This window comes from Tachysurus vachellii, chromosome 12 (genome assembly GCF_030014155.1).
Source record: "Tachysurus vachellii isolate PV-2020 chromosome 12, HZAU_Pvac_v1, whole genome shotgun sequence".
NCBI lineage: Eukaryota > Metazoa > Chordata > Actinopteri > Siluriformes > Bagridae > Tachysurus > Tachysurus vachellii.
Genome location: NC_083471.1, coordinates 17466721 through 17491457, shown reverse-complemented (window position 1 = coordinate 17491457; position 24737 = coordinate 17466721). Strand labels below are relative to the sequence as shown.

Sequence of the window (24737 nt, the reverse complement as noted above, 5' to 3'; positions counted from 1 at the left end):
TTTATGATATTATGATTCATATTATGTGTAGGTAAGTGGCTCCCATTATTTATCCCATAATAGATAACATAACAAATCATTTGCTCTTTTATCTTCATCTGCTTTTATTTTCTCACACACACACACACACACACACACACACAGTAGGTCGATAGATATACTTGATTTTGGTTTATAAAATCAACTGTTGATCATAAAATGCAGTTCTCTGAATGATAAAATACAAACAGTATTAAGTGCATAAAAAACAAACAGTATTACTGTAGGTTAGAAAACAAATAATAAAAAATAGCAATAAAAACAATAAAAAATCCTTTTAACCCTACCAAACTGAAAAAAGCACTGACATATCAACTTTGACATTTTGTTTCAAAATAATTTTGTATTGCACTAAAAATGCAGATCTGGAAATGCAGTCTATTTAGTAGGATAAGACTCTGGATTTGCTGGACTGTGCCAGTATTCTGCTGCCCTTGGACACTCCTGTGTTGGATACCCTGGTGTATGGTGTTGAAAAGCATGTGAAGAATCCATAGTGGTGTATGGTGGAGGAGGTAATAGAGATGTGTTGAATCCTGATGCTGACGCATTTAAGTCTGGAAAGATGTCTGTATAGGAAGGTGGTGGTTCATCCGGATTGGCTGGCTGAGGGTATACAATCGGGTATACATTTGGAGCTGGTCCAAAGGCACCAGCAGGAACAAGGGGAAAGGGAACAAGTGTCGGTTGTAATGTAGAACCCATCTGTAATGATTGTCGTCTGCTCTGACTGGTATTGGATGCTTCATGACTTTGCTGTGGAATGCAGTACTGGCCTGTTTGTATAATGACCAGTGGAAATATGATCTCTGGGTCTCTAGCGTAGGGAACATCCAAATACACCTTAAAATATGAAAGAAATGCAGCATAAATGGATAAAATAAGAAAGCACATATTTGAAAATATTAGTACCAAAAAATCAAGTACAGCATCATTACCTTGAGCATGTATTCCACTTTAATAATCTTACAGTTTGTGATGGTTAGATCCAAGTTTAAAGGGATCTTCAGTCTACTGGTGAATGTTTTCTTGGATCTGGATGGAATGGGATCTTCCACAGCTTTGAAAATAGCTTTTATCGAACAGTTTTGTTTAGATTGAGCGATGAACGTCTGCCTTTGTTCAAGTTTGAATTTGAGCTTGAGAGCACGAGATGAAGAGTTTTCAATTTGGGTTTCAACCTTGATTCTCTCACCTGGAAAAAGAAATTAAGAAATACTAGATAACAAAATAGAATATAGTCGGCGTTAAAAGCTTAAATTATCTCTTGCCTGTTACAGATGACATACATTGTGTAATGTAAAATTACCTGGCATGTAGCCCTTTTTGTCAGTAGTTGCTCTGATTGAGATACTTCCAGATGTGAAAACCTTCATCTTTTTTTCTACTGACCCAGAAAGTGGTCTCTATAAAAGAAAATTGTATTTAAAGGCAGTACACAGAACACTTTAGTCTGTTTATGATAGCCTATTTGTACAGTATTTCACTTAATTCATTCATGTTCAGTAACTGCTTTATTCTGGTCAGGGTTAAGATGAACATGATGAGTATTTACAGGTAATACTGGATGTGAGGTGGGAATACATCTGGGGCAATTTAGTCTCCAGGAATAAAACCAGAAGTATTGAAGCAAGGATCCTGAAGCTGTGAGACAAATAAGCTAAACACTGTGCTGCATTGACCTGCTTTGGTTCAATATAATGTAATTTAACATTATAAGCACATACCATTAAATGAGAACTATTTTCATAAACGTTTGACACAAAGATGAATTCTTTCTTTACAATTCGCGGGATTTTCCATGATCTACTCAGTTTGGCCTGAAGGACATATGCAATTGATCCGTGGCATCCTTTAAAGGATGATGGGCTGTTCCTAAAAAACATAATAAAAAAGAATAAAAAAAAGTAATTACCATCTGAATCTTTTACATTTTCTACAGGAAGTGGCATATGGGACCATACTTTGAGAAACATGGCTCTCTGTTCTGATTGGCTGGATGACTGCATAAATGAGTGTGCAGATATTCCTATTATGTGTGTCAGATCAGTGTATATCCACTGACATTAAGACATAGATCTAGAACATCTTTTTTTCTATTAACATGAGTATTATAGTCAAACAACAAACTATATTTTATATTATCGACATATTATCTCCAGAAGTATATACCTGTGAGGAAGCTGAAATGAAAATGGAAAGGTATGGTATCCTGGCATAACCAAATTGTTGTCTGTAAATTCAAACCAAAATAAAATGAAGTTACTGAAGGCATCACATTAACTAAAATAAAATACAATTTACTAATTAAGGATTTTATACTTAAATATATATCATCCAATAAAGCTACTGCATTTGCATCGTTACCATTTACTATTACTATTTACAATACCCAGGAATCTGTGCAAAAAACAAACAAATAAAATGGAATATGCTTACATTTCTCCACATTTGATGTTACAAGTGTGGCTCCATTTTCTTCTGTAAAGACAAAGACGAAATTGAGCAATTTTTATATCACCTAATTTATTCTTATTTAATGTTTCTCAGATCGACTATAATGATACCACTAAAAAAACAACACACACCACACAATTCCAAAGATAACTCAAGTTCAATGGCTGCATTTTCTGAGCTGTTTACAGGAAGGGCTTCTTTCTTTAAACACTTTCACATCTTGTGCTTATGAAGGCATAACAATAATCAGACATCTAATATTTTATTTTATATTATATATTATATTATAATTAATTCTTGTAGTTCAAATATCCTATCCAATAATTTTTTTTTGTTAAAACTTTAAATGTTCTTAATTATATTTAATAATGTGTTTTTCTTATTAGACTAGATATTTTTAGATTCTTATTATATTATATTAGAGTCTCATTGGATTATGTGCACTGTAATGTTTATTTCATACAATAAATATCTCCATTGTCTATTTAATTGGATTGTATTCATTATATTTATATATATATATATATATATATATATATATATACACACGTATATATATATATATATATATATATATATATATATATATATATATATATATATATATATATATATATATATATATACTGACTCACAGATTTGGTATCACTTTTTTTCTCAGTCACACTGATAAAAGCAAACAGGATCCAACAGCATGTTATATTTGTATAGAATAATGTACAACGCCTTTAGGCAATGCTCTGATAACAGGTATAAAACCATTTTGCCAACATAAGTTGATCATATGTTTTCATATCACTGTTTCCTCTAATTGAACCATGTACAAAAGAAAACTTTATTAAAGCAGAACTTTCTCATGTTAGGGACATGTATTACTAATTATGACACAAAATTGCTTGGCACAGAGAAACTTTTATGGCTAAAAAACTGTTGTTGTAGTTTCAACAGGAGGTCTGAAAGGCATTAAACATACTAGAAAAACCTTTGATCAAAATAAAATTGTAACCTGAATCATGATTTATTAGTTAAATACACTTTAAGTCAGATGACTCCATGACATTAACATGAATAAACACTACTTTCTAAGTAAAAGTGACATATTTAAAGCTAAAAAACTGTAAGAAAAAATAATAATAACATTAAAAAAACATCTCCTGACAGTGACAGTTCCTTCTTTCTGAATCTATTTTAGACAAGAGTAACTGGAGGAAAATAAAGTGTTTCTTTTACTTTCCTTTTAAACCTGTATTATATCATTGCCACGCTGTTTTGACTAGAGATATATAATGAAATGAATTGTTTATAATAACTACCAGGCTGTTTTCAACAAATAAGAGGAGCCTGTGTGTTATACAAATAAAACCTAGTACTTACGATTATACCCAGACACTGTTAATAGTCCTTACCTATCTTATTCTTGTCCCAAATAATGATATGTTTGAGTTTGAAGTATCTTTCATGAGCGCTGTAGGTGTCGTCCGAGTTATTGCTGCTGTTTGACTCGGTCCACTGCACATTCGCGTCCCCTTTACACTTTATATAAAGTTTGTCAATCCGTACCTCTTTGTTTACTTCCAAAATAAGTCTCCCATGAATCGTGTCGCCACTCGTGAACGTGTTGCCTTCGTTAATCGGGTCGTACTGTATTGAGAAGGTTTTGATACTTCCAGACATTGTTCTGATCCGTGGCTGCAGTCTGTCAGAGCTTAAAACACATGAGCATGAGCAACACTGGACTGGTGACAACACGTAGTTGAACAGGAATTTCCCGTCAGAGGCGTGGACTTTCTCTAAGCTGTGGGGTTAAAATTAACAGTGACGTCATTTCCTCGTTAACTTTTGATAGTACAGTATTAGTGATACAGTGTATGTAATTAATTAATTACATACTAATCATAAGAATAATGAAACATTTTACACCAGTGCTCAATTACAAGAGTCAATTAGACTCAACAGATAAATTATTAAATATTTTCATTTAATATTTCAGAGATTTAATATTTAATATTTACATTAGTAATGATATACACATGCCCAACCTTATGTATGTATGTATGTATGTATGTATGTATGTATGTATATATGTATATACACACATGTGTATGTATGTGTGTGTAGGTCTATGTGTACGTATGTATGTATGTATATGTATGTGTGTATGTGTGTGTGTGTGTATATATATATATATATATATATATATATATATATATATATGTGTGTGTGTGTGTGTGTGTGTGTGTGTGTGTGTGTGTGTATGTATGTATGTATGTATGTATGTATGTACCAAGAACACCTTAAAAACGACAACAAATTACTTGTGTGTGTTCACACTTGGCTAATAAAGCTGATTCTGATTCTGTGACAAGGAATGATATAATTTTGAATTTTATATCATTTGTTCTGCCCATCTCTACTAACTGTCATTAAATGCTATTCTATTAATAAAGTTTAACTCACACTGGTTTGTAAATGCGATTTATGTTTCCAGACAATAATTGTATTTTAAACAACAGAGACTCCAGGAAGTGTTTATTAAATAACATCCGGGTAACGTTCATGGTCACAGAAATTTCAACATGGCGTTTCACATGTCCAGATTCGGGACTTGGGGCCGAATACAGAGGTAGCGTTTGTTTGTCATTTGTGACATTCATAGTTTATTCGCATTACTGTCAGAAGAGTAAGTTTATTGTGATCTTGCCGTCTTGTTAATTTGTGCACTTCAGTTGAATGTCCGTGGCTAGTTTACCTTTAGCTTTCACTGCGCACATTTCTCATATTTAATATTAACCTACTTAGTGATGCTTTTAGTTCTTCCAGTCATAAAACAAGGAATGTTAGTAATAGGAGTCAATAGTTAAAGGCAGTTTATATTGGGGTGATTATGGTTAGGTCAGAATGATCACAGGGTCACAACCCTTGTTCCTTGCTCCATGACCACCAGGTCCACACATGAAGGTGTGATGATTAGATGATTAGTTACATCAGGAGAGCTGGGAGAAAGCACCAAAATATGCAGGACAGGAGATCTCCAGGACCTGTGATGTAATTGATTTAGCATTATAATAATACTAATACTAATAATATTATACATTTATATTAATATTCAGCCAACATTTTACTGTTTACGGCATCTAGGTTTGTTTGTTGTTGATGATGTTACTGCTGTTTGGTTAAAAAAAAACAATCTCTCTGAAGCTTAGTGAACATTTACTGTTTATCACCAACATTAACACACAGCTTTAATGTATGAAATGTCTCAATGTGGTGGAAGAAATGAAACCCTACATAAAGATGTTCTCAATTTGTAATAATGGCAGACGCACTTGCAAAAGATTAACCTTACAATCATGTGTGTCTGAATTTACTCTTGTAAATGACCGAAGGAGAAACTGATCCTATTTTATAAAGTAGAGTTGTATTTAAAAATGTGTGAGGTCATATAAGCTGTGCACTAGTTACATCGTATCACTACTGTAAACTGTTATTTAATGTCTGTTAATGATTGTCTGTCTTCATAGACTTCATAGTCTTTACTACTAAAAATCATGTCTGCCACTTCTTTGTCTGTTGAGCATCATATTGCAATATCTTGATTTGCTAACTGCTAATTTGATTTTCTGTTTCAGTTTTGGCATTGCTGCATGTAGACAGTACAGCAGTGCAAGGGGCTATCCTAATATTTCTCTATCTTCACCTTTACCTGGCATTCCCAAGCCTGTGTTTGCTTCAGTTGATGGTCATGAACAATATGAAACCAAAATAACCACTTTAGAGAATGGCCTTAAAGTTGCATCACAAAATAAGTTTGGCCAGTTTTGCACAGTTGGAGGTAAATCTGTGGTGAATTTATACACAATTGTGTGATTGTTTTCTTTGTTCCATATGTGTTTTAATATGGTATATTGTGATTATTTTGATGCCTTTACTGATGATTATGATGGTTCTCACAGAAAGCATACAGTCAGGTCCATAAGTATTTGGACAGTGACACAATTTTCATATTTTTGTCTCTGTAAACCACCAAAGTATATTTGAAGAGAAGCAATCAATATGTGATTGAATTGTAGACTTTCAGTTCGGTTCACAAAAATACTGCATTAACTGTATAGGAATTACAGCTATTTTTTACACAGTTGCTCTATTTTCACTGGTTCAAAATTAACTGGACACTAACTGAAATAAATATAAGGTTTTTAAATTCTTAGCAGTTGAGCCCATGGACATCAATTTTCAATTCAGTTTATTCAATTGATTTGTATGGCGCGTTTAACAATTTTCTATCGTCTCAAAGCAGCTTTACAGAAGTATGGAAACAGAAGAGAGAGAAAAAGAAATTACATTTTCTCTCTTTAGCTGCTTTGGATCTTTCTGCTGAACTGAATGTTTTGTCGTTTGTTTTTTCATCCAATTGACAGCCTCCTTAACTTTTAGGAAACTTTTGTCTTTCATTTGAAATAACAAGGAAACAGACCAAACTTGCCATTAAACTGCTAATTTCTGAGCCTGTGAACATGGAGGGACTGTATAAAAAAGACGGTATCTCCTACACAGTTAGTGCAATATTATCTATTCAGCCCCATTCATCATCTATTGATGTCATTATTGTAAAATATTATTGATGGTGAAAATTTTATTCAGTTTGAAAGTCTGCTTGTTGCTGTATCAAAGGACAGGATAAGAACAAGCTTACATGTTATTAGTATGGTTAGGAAGGGTTTGGAAAGGTTATTATCTGATGTCTTTTTTTTTTCTCAGTTTTGGTAAATTCAGGTTCCCGGCATGAAGCCAGATATCATAGTGGGATTTCACACTTTCTGGAAAAGCTTGCATTTTCTGTAAGTTCCTTAAGCATTTATATACTGTGCTGCCTTTTTTTTTTTTTTTTTTTTTTTTTTTAAATACAGGATGATACGTAAACACCAGTGTTGAATGTTTTGTCTTCTTATTTTGTTTAGTCTACATCACAATATGGAAGTAAAGATGAAATTCTTCTGTCTTTGGAAAAACACGGTGGAATCTGTGACTGCCAAACATCCAGGTTTTGTTATTTTTATCATTTAATTCTTGCTTTTTTAGTCCGCTTCTAGTTCTGTATGTGATGGAATGACTGCTTTTAATTTTATTTTTAACTCTTAAAAAAAAAAGTTATTCTTAATAGCTTTTATTGTCATTTTAGGGATACAACAATGTATGCGGTCTCTGCTGAAGTCAAGGGTCTGGAGACTGTGGTTAACCTGTTGGCCGACGCTGTTCTGCAGCCGCGTTTATTAGGCAAGATTATACCAAACTCGTTAGGATGAGTCTATAGCTGTGATGTGTCCTTGAGCAGTATTTAATCATTATGCTTAATCACAGATGAAGAGCTGGAGATGACCCGAATGACCGTAAAGTTTGAGTTGGAAGATTTAAATATGAGGCCTGATCCTGAGCCTCTGTTAACAGAAATGATTCATGCTGTGAGTGAAACCTGCTTTTTTTTATTGTATTTATTTTTTTTATTAAGTCCTGTTTCGTGTGACCCCGATTAGGCTTACTACTTGATTGATTTAATCCTCTTTAGTCTTGACTTATTCTAAGACTGAGCTTCCTCTCTATCCCAATACCCAAATGCCAACCCAAATACCCACCCTCTTTACAGTAGTTTAATTCTCTTTGTTTGCAGGCAGCATTTCGAGGCAACACTGTAGGCCTTCCCCGTTTCTGCCCAGAGGAGAATGTGTACAAGATTGACAGGAAGTTGCTGCACACGTACATGCGTAGCTACTACAGCCCAGAGCGCATGGTGCTGGCAGGGGTGGGGGTCGAGCACGAGCAGCTAATAGAATGTGCTCGGAAGTACCTGCTGGATGTGAAGCCAGTTTGGGCCACAAACACACCAGTGAATGTGGATCGGTCTGTGGCCCAGTACACAGGAGGCATTGTAAAGGTGAGTTTAGTGTCAGTCAATGACAATGCTCCAAAAATGGTAACTAGAACAACTGACTAAAAAAACAAGCCATTGGATTCTATTCTAACATAAGCAACAGCATAACAAAATTCTACTTGAATTTATTCTGACATAATGAACTAAATAAATATCTAAAGAAGAAAAATATTCTATTCTGTTTGTATTACAAAATATACATTTCCATCTGTATATACAGATGGAGAAGGACATGTCTGATGTGAGCCTTGGACCCACACCCATCCCAGAACTCACTCACATTATGATTGGCTTAGAGAGCTGCTCCTTCTTGGTGAGTTTGCAGCACCTTCAGCAAGGAGGTTTGTTTATTCCAGTATCCTTCTGACAGATTTTACACCACTGACAGGAGGAAGACTTCATCCCCTTTGCTGTCCTCAACATGATGATGGGAGGAGGAGGCTCCTTCTCAGCAGGTGGCCCAGGAAAAGGCATGTTTACCCGCCTCTACCTGAACGTTCTCAACAGGTACAGCACTGTTTCTCAATAGCTGTGATACATTAGAGAGAACTGCACCACAGAAATAGTAACATTGCTCAAAGGGAGGCTTGTTATACATCCAGAATCACACTAGATGATAGATTTCAAGAATTTTCACCACCGTGTCTGGCAAGGGGGCTCATGAGTCCTTTTCTTGCCTAAGACTTTTTATTAGGTCCTGCTTGTGCTTGTTTTTAACCGATTGTGTGTTATGTATTTTGTATCTATTAGTTTGGGTCAACAACCATGAATATCTTTAGAAATAAAAGCTGTATTTCGTATGGTAGTAGATGACCAGCATATTTTGAGTAAATATGATCAAAAGCCATAACAGTTTCTAAAGACTGAACGGGTTAAAAAAAAAAAAAAATTCTGTAATTAATCACTGCAGGTTTAATACTTATACATTTAAAGTGCAACCATTCTATTAGTCTACTCTTCCTTTTTTTTAATTTATGAAAGCCCTATTCCTTAACAATGCATATAAAAAAATATAGTTGGTGTCTGATGGATTATGTTGTTTTGCAGACATCATTGGATGTACAACGCTACCTCCTATCACCACAGCTATGAAGACAGTGGCTTGCTTTGCATTCATGCTAGTGCAGATCCAAGACAGGTACAAAAGAAAAACAGAGAAAAAACAGCAAAGGAAAAAACCACATCTAATAGTGTTAATTCGTCATGAATATATATATTTTCTTTCAGGTACGGGAAATGGTGGAGATAATCACTAGGGAATTCATACAGATGGGTTCTACAGCAGGAGAGGTACAGTTATATATTAACAGATGATTTCAAGTTGAGCTCTGAACATATTTTTAAAACCAAAATAATTGTCTTGCTTGTAGATGGAGCTGGAAAGAGCAAAGACTCAGCTGAAATCTATGCTGATGATGAATTTGGAGTCTAGGCCTGTCATCTTTGAGGATGTTGGGCGGCAGGTTCTGGCCACAGGCCACAGGAAGCTGCCTCATGAGCTGTGCAATCTTGTCAGTAAGTCCGAACTGCATTTTAGTCCATTTTACTGGCAAATTGCAGCCTGAATTTCCACAGTGCTTTCACAAAGGAGGAAGTCTTCTTTCACAATAGAAGGCTTTTTTTTTTTTTGTCTGCTCTGATGGTTTTCCCTTGTTGCATGCACAGACAATCTAGATCTGGGCGTCCAGTCTTATTCGAAACAAAAGCCGGTGGCGGTGCAGGTGTTCATTCCAATTAATCAGGAACCACACTAAGATTGGACACCCAGATTAAGATTATATATAATATTGCTTGTAAAAATGGACATTGCATCTTGTCTCCAATTTAAGGTAAAGTTTCCTCCAGTGACATCAAAAGAGTCAGCACGAGGATGCTGCGCAGCAAACCAGCTGTGGCTGCTTTGGGAGATCTGACCGACCTGCCGTCATACGAGCACATCCAGGCTGCTTTGTCCAGCAAAGATGGCCGTCTGCCCCGTATGTATCGCCTGTTCCGATAGAACGTCACCACATGTAGCGATTATACAGTTGTGTACAATGGAGACTGACCTACAGTGAAACTTTTCCTTGAGCTCTTTTATTGAGCTGTTCTGGAGACGTTCTGAGGGACTGTGGTAGACATGGCATTTAATGTAAATGAAATTTTATCTTCAAAGAACTTGTTAGCACTTATATTGTGTGTATTTGTGCTCTGTATCATGTTCAGATAAACTAAAAGGTGGACGGTTCTAAAGTAACATGTCCAAAAAACTGACTCTAAGCAGTCCCTGTTACAAAGAAATGCAAGTCGTCAAGTCTGCTGGCAAACATTTCCAAATTAGGACAAAGTGTTAATAAAAGTTAATAATTAGAATCCAGTCCAAATGATTTATATTTTCAAATGATTTCCTGGAATATTGATTATATAACTGATGTATAATCCTGTAATGTACATTTTCATCAACCAAATATTCAGGTTAAACACTGGCATTATGAGGCCCTGGCATAATGTTCTAAATTTATAATAAAAGTATACATTATTGTACTCAAAATATATTTTGTTCTGTGGGAATCGAGAAGCCAGAGGTGAGACTGGAACCTGTGGTTTAAAGGCTTTCTGAGCAATGTCTTTCTATGATTGAAAGCCCATCTCTCATCATTTCTTGTGTGATGGATAGTCTTGACTCTTGACAGATGACTGCAGACACTATGTATCAGTTGTCATACTATGTTTATGTAAATGACTGCCTCATGTAAACATCTTCCTTTTCACAAATTCTAATAATGCTCTGACTTTGAACTGTGAAATTCCACTTGCTTTTCCATGTCTGTTTTTGTTCATAAATGAGGTTTACACTTGAGTATTCTTGTTTTTGTGTGTGTGTGTATGTGTATATATATTTATTTATTTATTTGGTCTGTTTTAAATGTGGGTAAAACTTTATTTCCATAGATGTAAACCAAGAAAGACAAGTTAATATGAAACTACTTAACACTGTAAACGTTCAAAAACATGCTGTTAAACAGATTGAAACAGAATGTTCTAGAAAAGCAACATAAGGAATCATCTCAGGCACTTTCCATCACAAGCATGATGCAAGAGGAATGCAGTTACTTAGTTTTTAGGTCTGTATGCATGGCCATTTGACATCAAGAGGCTGAATGATTTTGTATTAGAAGTTAAGGCAATGGACAGATGTCCAAGAGGAGTCTTTGTTCAGTCCGAGTTGGATTTTCCCCATCACTGCCATCTCTAACTAAAACATGACACATTTTCATTGTTACAGATACCACTTTGATAATGTAATGTCATTTTGGCTGAATTTGAACTAGATCTATGAAATAAATATTTTTAAAAACTTCGCTTAATTAGTATTGGTAAGAAATTAGTTGAGCTAATGATTTATCTGCGTATCTACATATTTCATATGACCTTAAATATAAGCCGACAAACTAATATCAAAAACACATTGTAGTGCACAAGATATAAAGGGGTCATCTTTACATTCCCTACGTTTCAGCCCTATATGCTCACCACATCTACAGAATATGTAGCTTTATGTGGACATTTCCAGCTCTAACCAGAGATGTTGAACGATAAGGCACAGCCTCTATTTGAACTCCTGTGAATGTTCCTGAATAAAGAGACTCGAACGCTACTTCTCCCATAGTTCTGAGCTTCCCTTTGGTCCTGAAAGTCCAGCTTCCTGAGTTAGTAGGTCAGAATGTGGAAGATACGGTCTGAAGCCAGCTGACCCTGAATCAGGAGATGGAACAGACAGTGCTGTTGCTCTGGTTCTTCATGGCCTCCCTCCTCTTCAGTTCTCTCGTTATCCTTCTCCTGATGCCTTCTAGGTACACAGCTCGGTCAAACAAGCCAGCTCCCAATGGAATGCTAGAGAGCAGGTACTCGAGAATTAGCACGAACGTAATAATAACCTCCCAACAGTGGTGAATAAATTATAGCAAACATTCACACCATCTTAAACGTATTCTATGAAGCTCTAAATTTTAAAGTAGTGTGTAATTTTTAAAATGCTCACAAATGCATTGAAAACATTGACCAATCTCCTCCCAAGCCTTATACTGAAAATATATTTGCCCTTTAGGAAAAGGGGCTGAGCTGAGAAGATAGATTGTTTATGAGCTTGTTTCTATATTTAAATGTAAAAAATAGTCTGGAATGAATAAAATGGAGAGGTTCATTCCATTGTAAGACTGGGTAAATTTGTGACTATAATCTATAAGCATTATAAACTGTCCCCTCAGCTGCACACAATCCATTGCATAAAATGCTTCCTTACTTGTCTCTACCAGGACGGAGTTTGACCTGGAACATTCCAATGACAGGACGGTGATCTGAGGTCTTGATAGATGAGCAGGATGTATACTTAACCACTTTGATATCATCTACTTGTCTACTCCTAAAAAGGATTCGATCCTGCAACATAAAGATTTTCATAGTTTAGTTCATTTTTATAGTTTAGGGTTTACCAACATTGACACGATTTAAACTGAATCCACACAATTTAAAAGGAGCTGAAGAAGTTCTCTCACTGTGTATGATGGTGTTCTCTGCTTGGGTGTTGTGTCATAAACATCACAGCCAATGTCAAACTTGTACGTGGGGGTGAAGTGGATAGTGGCTTCCTGAAATCCTTTAAAGATGGAACCTGTGAGCAGGAATTAATGGTTATATATTCTTCTTGAGCCATCAGGATTCAGTCTTACATAAAATGCAATACTATACTGAATATTCTCAAAGAATTACCCCATAAAGGAAGCTTATTAAGGCCAAAAACTGGTTTTGCAGAAAAATCTACACTCAGACTACTAGCTCAGACTAACCTTCTTTCATTTCTTTGTACAGCTGATCATGCTGGAGGAGGGTGTCCATGTTTTTCCCAGTAAGTTGCTTCAAAATACCCTCCACTCTTCCCCTGTCCTGATTAAGGCGGAAGTTAAAATCCCCAAACCAGAAGACTTCATCGAATCTGGTGGTCACGTCCGCTGAGAACAAAGTAATTGAGTCCTTTATGATGATGTTGAACGTATGATGCTTAAGTTTGTGGTTGATCAAAAGGAAACTCACAGGCAATAGATCGGTACGGGTTGGTGTCAGGAAGGCATCTGGGAAGAGCTAAAGCTTCTATTATCTTATTGTAGTCCAGTATCCTTTCATAGACTTTGGAATCTCCCGCTAAAATAGAAATTATACCCAAATGTTAAATGGTTGCATATTAACAATAAATTGTCTTACCATGCACATAAACATACTGTGAATATACATTTCTATTGAGACAATTACACGTCTAACATACATGTAAAATGAGATGTGATGAAAAGAAAAGATGTCCCAAAGAAAGTGAAGCCAATGCCCACTGCCCCTTTGGTCTTAATCTGCGAGATGATCCGAGTGGTGACGGTAGCATGCTCCACCTCTACAAAAAGAAGTCAACACAATGGGTTTGATCAGCTCAGTCTGGAGAAGTACAAAATCAACCAAGCACAACATCATTTTATGCTATGTAATCCAATAATGTAGGAAAATAACAATTCTACAAGATGACAGGCTCACCAGAACAGAACCATATGAGGTCCCTGCGTATAAAGATGGTGAGATAGAGCACTCCATGTGCAGCTGCATACAGCATCACATAGTACGGGCCAAGAGTTTCCTGCAGACGGATCTCCCACTCCTTCCTATAGATACACAAAATGTTGATTGACAAAATGATTAACAAAAGACAAGACGTGTCTGAGATGAAGCAAGAAACACAGACAGACACAGCAAACATCCTACCTATCAGGGCATCCTTCTTGGACCCCGATAATATAGAAGTCTTGTGCAAAATCAGTGTCTGTTGGAAGCAACAGGTCGTCTAGGTTGTTTGGAAGCCCCTGCATACAATATTCACCATTAAAATACAACATATCTTGCATGCCAATAATATAGGATCTTTTGTCTCGGAATACTTCAGTTCTAACTCACTTTCTCTCCCTGCATGTTCCAAGTAGCAATGTAAATCCCAATTTGCCTGCTGGGAAAGTACCGGTCCAGCTCTTCAGCCCCAAGTAAGGCTCCATTGCCCAGCACGCTGCCTTCCAAAAAGCTCCTTTAAACAGTATGTGTATGTTAATATATTTAACAAAGAGATTTCACTTCTAGCTTAACAGATTCAAATTTAGTTAAACTCTCAAGACAAGAAAGTCAAGACCTGTCAATAGCCGGTTCACTGCAAAATCCCATTCTACATGATGAATGAGTGCTGAACAAGTGTTTCACTGATCCAGCCCTAATCCCCTTCACCCCAATTCACTTTTCAGTCATTTGCTTTACATCTCTCTCTCTCTCTCTCTCTCTCTCTCTCTCTCTCCTATAATGGAACTAAATTCATTTAAAAATGAAAGCAATTTGTTGCAAAAAGTAATAATTTATAGCAATCACATTTATATCTTCTTTATTCTTTCTTGACTTGCAAAATCTGGTTCATACCTGAAACATTTATTAATACTACCAAACAGTGTGACATGCCAAATGAAGTGATAAACCACATGATTAAGTGCATACTAAAAAGAGAGCCAGACAAAGCACAATAATAAACACAAAAAAACTAGAACATGCAACAAAAAACAGATAAACTACATAGAAATAAATCATTCAAATATCACCAAGGCATCTTATCAGGCAGCTGTATGAACAGACAATGCAGAAGTGTAAGCAGTTGAAGTATGGTCTTGGCCTACATTTAGAACACAAACAAATAAAAGGATTCTACCTGTTTCTCACATCCTTGGGGCGGATTGGGTTAAGCACGCTGAAAGTGGACTTCATGGAACTGACTGAGGTGTTGTCTGACACCATGGCGTCCCAAAGCTGGCTGTCACTGAGGTTCTTTTGCAACTTCTCTTGCAGGCTCCCATTCCTATAATCCAAGCAATCCCTGTCAATCTGATTAGAGGTCCTTAAGGACATAGAGGTGATATTGTACTCCAGAGGAGGAAAAGCTCCTGTGGGCTGCAGTGGGGAAAGAATAATTTTGGAAGGTTTTGGATGCTGCCCTGATGGATGGTCTTGGCCAGGAGAACATCTGTCCTTCTCAGGGAAGCTGCTACATCGATCCCGGAATGGTGGGGAATGCCAGGCTTCTTGATCAAAATGACTTCCTCCAGAATTCTGGCCATTCTTTAAAACCATATGGCTATTTGGTGCAGGAAAAGTGGAGACTTCCCTAAGGGAGTCGGTCGAAGAGGTCATTTCGGCTGGGTCAGTGAGACTCTCCTGACTGCTTCTCAGTCGTCTTCCCTTTTTCTTTTCCTCAAATGACATATTCCTACCTCCTTTAGCCATAGCAAGGGGCTTGGGAAGCAAGGGAGGATGAGGCATGTAGGGACCAAGTTTGTCTTGCTGCTGTTGCTCATCTTGAGAGGTTTGGAGCACTTCATTAGATAACTTCTGGCCACTGAACTGTTCTTTATTGGTACTGCCATTTGCCACTTCTATACTGAAGCTAGCTGTATCATTCCTGCAGACTACTTCTTCTGACTGAAATCCAACAGGTTGGAATGGGACAATGAGGTCTTCATTTTTATTCATCCTACTCTTCCACTTGTTTTCAGACACAAACAAGTGTCATTATTCTTAAGGGTTCACATTCTGGAAATACAGTAAACACAAATTACTAGCCCAACTTTGAACTATACAATATAATGTTCAATAGTTTAAATAATGAGTTGAAATTCAGGTCTTTGAGGCCATTGCAAACAAAATAATGTGGATAATTAATCATGTTTGCTAGATAGAAAAACATGTATTAGCTTGTAATGCAACTAGTTGTCTAAATATGATTAGTTTAATCAGGGACACTACTAAATTACGAAACTAAGGGCAGTAAGGGCGGTTTATTATGAAACAGCTTGAGAGCCATTCATTAAATCTTTATTTTGGTATATTTTCTTATGAAATAAGAACTCAGAGTTAAGGCATGTTCAAGTGCTTAAATGATTTAAACAACAGGAGTTATATTTAATTTTATATGTGTTCTATGTAGATACAGAAAGCAGATACAGAAAAACATTTCTCACTTAGATTTCTGACTTGACTTCAATGAGGATAATATCTTAAATAACTTAAATGCTGTGGGGTTTTTTTTATTGCCACGCAGGTTTGAGCCTCAGGCCAATCATCAGTGTTGCTGACAGTGACAGAGAGCCAGAATTATTCATTGCATCAGATGTTTTAATGATGGAGAAGCATCAAAGTATAAAGGCAGAATAGCACTCTTGGTCAGTTATTCGGACACTAAACTGCCCCATGACGGAAAAACATTCCTCTGAATAACTGCCTTTCACATAACCGCTTACTTACAAATTCCACATTTTTTCACAATGAATCAATTCCATAACAGCAAACCATAGTCGCTGTTAAGGAGCTACAACTGTAGAGCAAGACCCAATCCTGGGGAAGGTGTATACATTTTAGAGGGAATTTTATTGGATAAACACATAAATAGTACAAACTGAGTCATCAAGAAAAAAAATCGTATGCCAGAAGTGACAAACTGGAACCAGGTCCAAAATAATCTAAATAACCATCTCAAAAAAATTATTTTTGCATAACTTTTTTAAAATGATATAATTATAACTGTATTGGTGTGTATAAAGCAAGTCAAAATATTCTGCATCTGCTAATTTACCCCGAAGGATTATAGCCTTTCTCCTAAAAAAAAATAATTTTCTCCACAAGCAAATAATTTTATTAACAACGGTCGCTATTTGTTTATACTGTTAGCTGCCTTGTTAGCTCATTTTCAGTGTATATAAACACACAACTAGCATAGCACGCTAACGCCAGCGCTGGGTCTGTACTTGGGCTCTCAATCACAGCAACACAGTGTGAAATAAAACAATTCGCATTAAAAAAACCTATGTTTAATACGCGTGTACTGGGAAATAAAACCATCGATAACAAAGTGCATCCCTTTACCTCTAGGCAGCTCCTCACATTACAGCAAACTTTTTTTACTTCCTTAGCAACACCCGACAACCGACAACTCACTGAAGCCGCCATTATACAGCTCGCGAACTGATATACGGGTTGCCAGATCAATGCGATAAAAAAACAATACGGTGACGTTTTTAAATTATTATAAATCCGAATACAGTAAAGAACAGCAAAAATCGTCCATGCGGTCGTATAAAATCTAATAGATTACTACAATATTTATTAAAATTCAAGGAAAATATAATTTCTGAAATGCGCAGAAAATAAATGATTTAGCGGCGTCACGAAATAAATGGCAACCCTGACAAACGCCATCCTTTGGTCTGAGAACATCTGACAGACATTATTTATAACCACAGCACTGCCAGTGTTCATATTACACACTGTAGTATTATTTATTTTTTTCTGGTTTTATTTTTTTATTTTAGTACAACCATTCTGAATAGATTACCAAAATGTATTGTGCATTTGGTACAAAAACAATGTAAAATGAGGTTATATAAAGTTGTATACAGAGAATAGATTACAGTTTATGGATTAGTTTTATTAGATTAGTTACTTTTACATTTTATATTTCAATGAAACATGTGCATGTAAATGTAATTGTTCTTGGTCACAGTGTGTAGGACAACACTGTAGTGTATATCATGAGTGGGAAATGGTGGTAATTCAGTATATAGAGAGGTGCTGCTGTATTCTGTGGTAAATATTCTTCTATTAACCTATAAATATGAGTTTATCATATCTGTGTGCTGTGTTTTCTAGTGCCTTTAACTGCCTTTCTACTGTTTTGTAGATTTGGCTAGTGCCTTTAATCATTCAGTGTTGTTTAGAAATGATCTTTTTCAACATCTAAACTGTTTTTTTAGTGTGAATCTATTCATCTTTAGTATTCTGGTCAGTGATGGACTTTCATAGGAACATTTATTACATTACAAGATGAAAATACATCATGGAGGTTATGCTGGTCCGTATCAGGGCTCTGAGCACACAACATGTGTTTTATAAGAAAAAATGAGCTATGAAGGAAAAATATTGCAATGAACTCTTAGGAAGCTGTTCTTATTGCTTAGCTGAGCCAAATTCACTGAAAAGAGGCAGAATTCTCATTAAAATCTTCTTAATGACCTCAGTTTTTTTTTGTATTTATACACAAACAGTTACTAATTTTCACGTCAAATTATTTTCATCATACTGATTCACACCACATATAGAAATGTCCACACCATGTTATAGAGTTATAAAAGGTTTTTAGTTTTAGCAATCAAATTTATTGAATATCTTGATATATATTGAATATCAGCCTTGTAGTGTAACAAAATTGTGTCACTGTTATACTGCACTGCAGTCTTCTCTTAAAATATATTGTATTATAAAATGTATCATTGTATAAAAAGAGGAAAGTAGGAAATATATGTATGCCATATATAAATTGCTTGTAAAAGGTATTTCCAATAAAAGCTGTATGGGTGTGTGTGAGTTGTTAATCCTCTTTGTGCTCCTCTATTTGGTGCAGTAGGAGCAATGGGACAATAAACAATGTCGAACTGATGATGAAGCACAGCTCAGCACCGGCAAGCCAGTACACTGCAAAGGAAATACCACAACTGCTTAAATATAAAGAATTATACATAGTGCATTTTAAATGATCTAGACCAGGAAATGGTCTAGATAAAACAATAGGCTATAATAAAGAGAGAAAAGGTTTAAGATGGTTGATTTTGTTTCAACCACATGCAAACTGATATGCAATTAGTCACCTGAGGAAGCCATAACTGGACCCAGTGCTCGAGCCAATGCACCCAGACTACGCAGGATCCCCATCACTGTACCTTTCTGACTTGCTGTGCCTAATTACAATCAAGAGATGAGGAAAAACTCATTCAGCTATGAGATGAAATGTAGGCCAAAAACACTGAGTAGAAGCCTTGCTACAATTTTTTTAAATGACTTTTTAATGCACAGGATGGATAATTTTATCTGTAGGTGTTAATTTATACAGTTTATACAGAGAACTCACCGTGACCAGATACTTGCGCTGAAAGACACGGTACAACAATGGCAGCCGCTGGAGAAAACAGAAATCTTACGGTTAGTCAAATAAATCATGTATTGTCCAGTAAAATGCCAGTACTTAGAAAATAATAAAAAAGCTAATACTTACCAAAGGAATAGAGAAACAGACTGACATAAAGCATTATTAAATTCCATGCTATTCCAAGGAGTATGAAGGCTGGAATGAGTAATAATATTGCCTGTAAACATAATAGTCTGACATCATTGACATGGCGATGATTATATCTTAAAAGCCAATGTAAATTATATTTAATGTACAGAGTAATTTACGAAAATTACTCCTTTCTTTAAGTACTAATTTACTCCTCTCTTTAAGTATCCTTTAAAAAGGTGTTACTCGTATATTTTGTTGTGAAAAAAGGAAAAATAAGTTCTATGACATAATACACATCACATAATACTCCTATCACTGGAGAGTTCTTTGTATAAAATGCTAGAGAGATGATACAAGATGCTAGATGGGTTTCCTTTTTTACTCTAATCTTTTTATTGGTTTTGCCATGGAACAAAGTAACACACAACATTCCTCCACACATAAAAAAAAATCACAGTCACTCATTCACATTTTCTGAACCATTTTTCATACACAGGGTCAGAGGGGACCTGGAGTCTATCCCAGGAGACTTGGGGCACAAGGCAGGGCACAAACACAACACCCATTTGCATGCTATGGACAATTTACAGAGGACACTCAGCCTACAATGCATATCTTTGAAGAAGGAAACCCGAATAAGCTTTAGGAAACAAACTCCACACATGCAGGGCAGAAGTATGATCAATTGTGGAGGTCTGGAGGGATGATCGAGTAAATTTTAATACCAGGTGACATTGTAATACCAGACCAAATTAGCCATAACAACCAAAATCCAGTTTACATGCAGATATGAAAAAAAAAAAAGAATAATCATATTTACTGTACTCTCTCAGACTTACCATGCGGACTGTCTGGATCTGCTGAGCTGGTTGGATCCTGCGTGCGTATCCTCCCTGGAATGTTGCCATGGTGATTCCAATGAAAAAGAACATCTTCCCCTGTTGCATGCTGTGAAAAAAAAACGTTCATCTAGCCATTTTTTCAATACCAATCAAATAAAATCTTGTTAGTAAATAACGTAACAGGAATGTGTACTGGAAGATGTACAAAACCAGAAGGAGCATAAACAATATATTCAAGGTGGGACATCTTAATTTTCCATGGTTTCACACAGCCACATTTTGGGGATATTTAGGAGAGTGTTAGCTCAGTTAGAGCTTACCTGGAGAACTGGAAGCGCTGGTGAGTTAAGAAGCTGAGTGTGAACTCAAGACCAGAGAAAAGGAAGAGGTATGTGAAGTACACCAAGCCTAGAACCTTAAGGTTGCCCATCCCTGATGTAGCAATGACAAAAAAAATTTTATTAAATTAAAACCACAGTGCGTTTCGGCATTCCTGTAACGGTCGTTTTCATAAAGTGTGTGTACTGCTTACACCTACAAAGTCAAACCAGCCAAAAGAACATAAAAAAAACAATCAATAATAAGAACTGTACCAAATGTGTCTTTTTTAAGAACAATAAGTAAGCTATTAAACAAGCGTAAGAAGCTAGGGACATGGGATTAAAATATAAAGTGTGTAGTATGAGCCTACGTTGTTTGGAAGGTGGCGTCTTTGTTCTTGTGACAGCAGAGAAGTTGAAAAGGGCCACTGGGTTGAGCAGGTCTCCTGTCTCCTGAACGCTTGTGTGCTCCGAGGTGCCCTATGTTAAAAACAATTATAACTATGATTCACAAATCATGGTTCATAATAGTGCTTGAAATAATTATAATCATATCATGTTTGTTTTTATTTCTTGCCTTGTTCAAAGTCTCTGGAAGCATGTAAAAAATGAAGATCAGGTCTGCTACAGAAAAGAAAACTGCTAGCAGAGCAGGGCCTTGATAAAACAACTCAGTATCCACCGGTCTCAGTGCAAAGTAAGCTCCCATTAACGGGCCCAAAGTAAAACCCAAAGAGAAGGCAACACCAATCATTGCCTAGTGTAAAATCAGCACAAAAAGGAGCAGATTAATTATTACAATTATCCATGTAAAAATCTACACGGTCATTCAGAGCTTATGTTGAAGACAGACACAGTTGTAATTAAACTAATGACTCACCATCCCTCTGTTTCTTGCTTTAGGGCAAGGCAGGTCTGCAACAACAGCAGTGCAGAGGCTGACATTGCCCTTACAGATTCCTCCCACCACACGAGACAGGAGAAAAACACTGAAGCTGTGAGAAACAGCCCACAGAATGTAGGAGAAAATCAGCCCAACCTAGACAACAAAGGGACTAATTACTTTTCAAATATCAGCACTCAAAGAGAACACGTGAACATTATTCAGAAGCTTTATATCAAAATTGTACTCCACTCACAGTAGTTAAAAGTAGCAGCGGTCTTCTGCCATACTGATCAGATGCAGCTCCTATCACAGGAGAGCAAATGAACTGCAGCAATGAGTAGAGTGAGCCAATCAGACCTACAGTATCAAGTGGGAAAAAAAAAGAAAAAAAAGAAATGATTCGTTCACTGTGGTACACAAGCTGCTCAGGAAAATTTCCGAAACTAAAATTAATGTAAACATTACCTCCAAAAAGTACACTGGTGTATTTTCTTTCCAAAGGAATTCCTACAATGCCTCGGAACCAGTCCACAATGCTTTGTAGTGACAGATACACACTATCCTGTTTCAAAAAAAAAAAAAAAAGCCCATGTAAAATGATGTAAAATGCCCATTTCATTTCCATTTTCACTACCAATTATCCTATACATGGTCATGGGGAGCCTGTAGTCTATTCCAGGGGACTCAAGAAATAAGGCAGGAAACACCCTGGATGGGGTGCCAACCCATTACAGGGCACAATCACACACACTCAAACACTGATCAAATTAAAGATGCCACTCAGACTATAGTGCATGTGTTTTTGACTGGGGAGAATGGCCAGAGTAAAACCTTGAAAAATTTGCATGTTCTCCCTGTACTTCATGAATTCATGCCAGAATCAACCCCTGAATCCTGGACTCGAATGGAAAATTTGCTAAGCACTGGGACACCATGACATATCATGTCAATGTGAATTTTTTGTTCCCTTCCTCATGTTAATATAAACACTAAATAGCAGCAATAACAAAAGATTACCCTAAAATGACTAATGTGATTGCACTTTAGAACAGCAGATCCTGAATCTGACTTGGTGTTAAAAAAACTAAATTTAATATCATTTATCTAAAAAAATCTTTTAAAAAGGTTGCTAAAACCTCTACTCTTGCACCAGCACACTTCCTCTACTCTTGTGCAAACACAACTGAACCAGGCAACTATTCACCGTTAGTGCAAATAGTTAGTTTTGGCATTAGATGGTAATATGGAAATCTCTTTAAAAATTTTAATGATTTTATAATAAATCCATAGAAATAGATTGATGTACATGCTGATGCAGACCAAATGTTTAAAACTGACTTTACATGCAAAACAGAATACTGTATACATTAGTAACAACACCTACCAGGTATTCTCCAAATACGAGTACAATAAAGAGAAGGCTTACCCCTGTTTGACTGTAGTGATCCAAGATGGAAGGGAGAAGGGGGAGGATTACTGTGAACCCCAGCAGGTCAAGAAGGAGAGCAAGAAACACCATCCGATTGACTCTGGAAGAGAATGTTTCCTCTGGAGAGCTCTTCTCTCCCGCCATCACTCTTCACTTCACTGGCCTCCTCAAAACTGAAGAGCTTTAGAAGATTCTCAAAGCATATCCTGTGTTCACTGAGATGACACAGCTTTTGATGAGAATACGCAAGATAATAAATAAGTGCAATAATAAACCTGAAAAACTCCTTACTGGCAATCTTGATATTACATTAATAAGGAAGTCCTGAGAGCTCTACCAGGAAATACTCCGTGATGCTTAAATGTCAACAAAGTCACTGTTACTGTTGTATTATTCAGGGCCTAATGTACTTTTTCTTAGTCCATATTTTACTAATGTGGTGTACTTGCAGCTCACAGAAGTTTTTACTGACTTCTAAAAGTATTAATGCCTTGCTGTCCTCATTCATGCTATACTATAAGTGGGACATTTCTGGGCTTACTCTAGTTTTTTTTTTTTTTATAGCTTACTTTAGTACTCTTACTCTAGTTTGGGTGGGGGGGGGGGGGCACTTATTTAGCTTGTAGTTTGCTTGTACATAGAAATAGTTTTTCATTTTTACGCATGTGTGAATTTAAGTAGCTTGACTACTATAAATATATAATAAAGTTCCCTAATTCCCAAGACTGAGCACAGTGCCCCAATTTCACCTTAAAGTGCTATAGACAAAAATGACATTCAGTAACATTAATGCTGGATATAAACTAGACCACTGTTCAACACATGAACATGAAGGCAAACCGACATTGGAGACAGTTACCTGTTGCGCACTGTCTGATTTAGCCACATGTATTTACATAGTAAAATACCGCATGTTGTTTAAAGACGATTACCTTCAGCAGCTGTCCCTCTGTCCTGAGTGTTTGAATAGATGCACAGAGTTACTAGCACATCTCTATAACAAACAGCGCACTTCCGCACTAGACTTTAAGGCGGATTACGCGCACTATGCTGTAGACTTGTACACGGTTTGGAACGCAGCCTCGTTCAGCCAGGAAACGGTGTCCGGTTTCAATGTGTTTGTGACGCAAAGAGGAAGTTTGAGAGATAGAGATTTATGTGTGAGCATAGATATCAAATGCAGATGAAAAATAAACTATAATGTACATTTTGTATATTTAAACATATTATGCATTTTATAACCTCATTCAACAGGAATACTGTTAAAATATGGACTTTGCCATTCATTCATTCATCTTCTACCGCTTATCCGAACTACCTCGGGTCACGGGGAGCCTGTGCCTATCTCAGGCGTCATCGGGCATCAAGGCAGGATACACCCTGGACGGAGTGCCAACCCATCGCAGGGCACACACACTCTCTCATTCACTCACGCACTAGGGACAATTTTCCAGAGATGCCAATCAACCTACCATGCATGTCTTTGGACCGGGGGAGGAAACCGGAGTACCCGGAGGAAACCCCCGAGGCACGGGGAGAACATGCAAACTCCACACACACAAGGTGGAGGCGGGAATCGAACCCCGACCCTGGAGGTGTGAGGCGAACAGACAGACAGACAGACAGACAGATATAGTCAGACAGACAGATAGATAGATAGATAGATAGTTTATCAATCAATTATGC

At 36.6% G+C, this 24737-nt stretch overlaps 4 protein-coding genes across 5 annotated transcripts; 1 reads left to right on the top strand and 3 right to left on the bottom strand.

The window, feature by feature from the left end:
* Positions 1–79: 79 nt before the first annotated feature.
* Positions 80–4265, bottom strand: LOC132855103 (arrestin domain-containing protein 3-like). The gene is made up of 7 exons (XM_060883841.1): positions 3903–4265; positions 2479–2520; positions 2212–2272; positions 1767–1914; positions 1349–1445; positions 978–1234; positions 80–882 (listed from the first exon to the last, which is right to left on the bottom strand). Exons 1-7 carry the CDS (start codon positions 4168–4170, stop codon positions 418–420), a joined length of 1338 nt encoding a protein of 445 aa, XP_060739824.1. The 5' UTR covers positions 4171–4265; the 3' UTR covers positions 80–417.
* A 778-nt stretch (positions 4266–5043) lies between these two features.
* pmpca (peptidase, mitochondrial processing subunit alpha) lies at positions 5044–11261 on the top strand. 2 transcript variants are annotated; one of them, XM_060882950.1, is made up of 13 exons: positions 5044–5119; positions 6126–6328; positions 7255–7334; positions 7455–7537; positions 7676–7770; positions 7855–7955; positions 8162–8425; positions 8643–8735; positions 8811–8929; positions 9470–9560; positions 9650–9712; positions 9793–9937; positions 10252–11261. In XM_060882950.1, exons 1-13 carry the CDS (start codon positions 5073–5075, stop codon positions 10419–10421), a joined length of 1554 nt encoding a protein of 517 aa, XP_060738933.1. In that variant the 5' UTR covers positions 5044–5072; the 3' UTR covers positions 10422–11261. The 2 variants fall into 2 exon arrangements, with proteins under 2 accessions (XP_060738933.1, XP_060738934.1); XM_060882951.1 differs by lacking the exons at positions 5044–5119; positions 6126–6328 and having other exon boundaries at positions 7279–7334; positions 7455–7532; positions 7673–7770.
* Positions 11219–17498, bottom strand: inpp5e (inositol polyphosphate-5-phosphatase E). Its single transcript, XM_060882949.1, has 11 exons — positions 17387–17498; positions 15180–16057; positions 14393–14516; positions 14204–14301; positions 13979–14103; positions 13722–13841; positions 13493–13600; positions 13249–13410; positions 12958–13073; positions 12705–12841; positions 11219–12295 (listed from the first exon to the last, which is right to left on the bottom strand). The coding sequence occupies exons 2-11, from the start codon at positions 15995–15997 to the stop codon at positions 12163–12165; spliced, it is 1941 nt and encodes a 646-aa protein (XP_060738932.1). The 5' UTR covers positions 15998–16057; positions 17387–17498; the 3' UTR covers positions 11219–12162.
* A 1136-nt stretch (positions 17499–18634) lies between these two features.
* mfsd10 (major facilitator superfamily domain containing 10) lies at positions 18635–24131 on the bottom strand. Its single transcript, XM_060883908.1, has 13 exons — positions 23984–24131; positions 23049–23266; positions 22088–22184; positions 21876–21979; positions 21617–21775; positions 21314–21493; positions 21108–21216; positions 20737–20848; positions 20414–20522; positions 19569–19659; positions 19425–19472; positions 19165–19254; positions 18635–18991 (listed from the first exon to the last, which is right to left on the bottom strand). The coding sequence occupies exons 2-13, from the start codon at positions 23193–23195 to the stop codon at positions 18888–18890; spliced, it is 1350 nt and encodes a 449-aa protein (XP_060739891.1). The 5' UTR covers positions 23196–23266; positions 23984–24131; the 3' UTR covers positions 18635–18887.
* Between the last annotated feature and the right edge of the window lie 606 nt (positions 24132–24737).

Excerpts from the sequence above, each read along its gene's own strand:
- pmpca (XM_060882950.1), top strand. The coding sequence starts at position 5,073 with ATGGCGTTTCACATGTCCAGATTCGGGACTTGGGGCCGAATACAGAG. Across the intron at positions 7,335-7,454 it reads TGGAAAAGCTTGCATTTTCT|TCTACATCACAATATGGAAG; the intron begins GTAAGTTCCTTA and ends TATTTTGTTTAG. Across the intron at positions 9,938-10,251 it reads TGAGCTGTGCAATCTTGTCA|GTAAAGTTTCCTCCAGTGAC; the intron begins GTAAGTCCGAAC and ends CTCCAATTTAAG.
- inpp5e (XM_060882949.1), bottom strand. The coding sequence starts at position 15,997 with ATGAATAAAAATGAAGACCTCATTGTCCCATTCCAACCTGTTGGATTT. Across the intron at positions 14,302-14,392 it reads GGAACATGCAGGGAGAGAAA|GGGCTTCCAAACAACCTAGA; the intron begins GTGAGTTAGAAC and ends TATTGTATGCAG. Across the intron at positions 13,074-13,248 it reads GTACAAAGAAATGAAAGAAG|GTTCCATCTTTAAAGGATTT; the intron begins GTTAGTCTGAGC and ends TCCTGCTCACAG.
- LOC132855103 (XM_060883841.1), bottom strand. The coding sequence starts at position 4,170 with ATGTCTGGAAGTATCAAAACCTTCTCAATACAGTACGACCCGATTAAC. Across the intron at positions 1,446-1,766 it reads AAAATAGTTCTCATTTAATG|AGACCACTTTCTGGGTCAGT; the intron begins GTATGTGCTTAT and ends TTTCTTTTATAG. Across the intron at positions 1,235-1,348 it reads CAAAAAGGGCTACATGCCAG|GTGAGAGAATCAAGGTTGAA; the intron begins GTAATTTTACAT and ends TTCTTTTTCCAG.
- mfsd10 (XM_060883908.1), bottom strand. The coding sequence starts at position 23,195 with ATGGCGGGAGAGAAGAGCTCTCCAGAGGAAACATTCTCTTCCAGAGTC. Across the intron at positions 20,849-21,107 it reads GACGCCACCTTCCAAACAAC|GGATGGGCAACCTTAAGGTT; the intron begins GTAGGCTCATAC and ends TTGCTACATCAG. Across the intron at positions 19,473-19,568 it reads TCTGTTTCTCTATTCCTTTG|CGGCTGCCATTGTTGTACCG; the intron begins GTAAGTATTAGC and ends TGTTTTCTCCAG.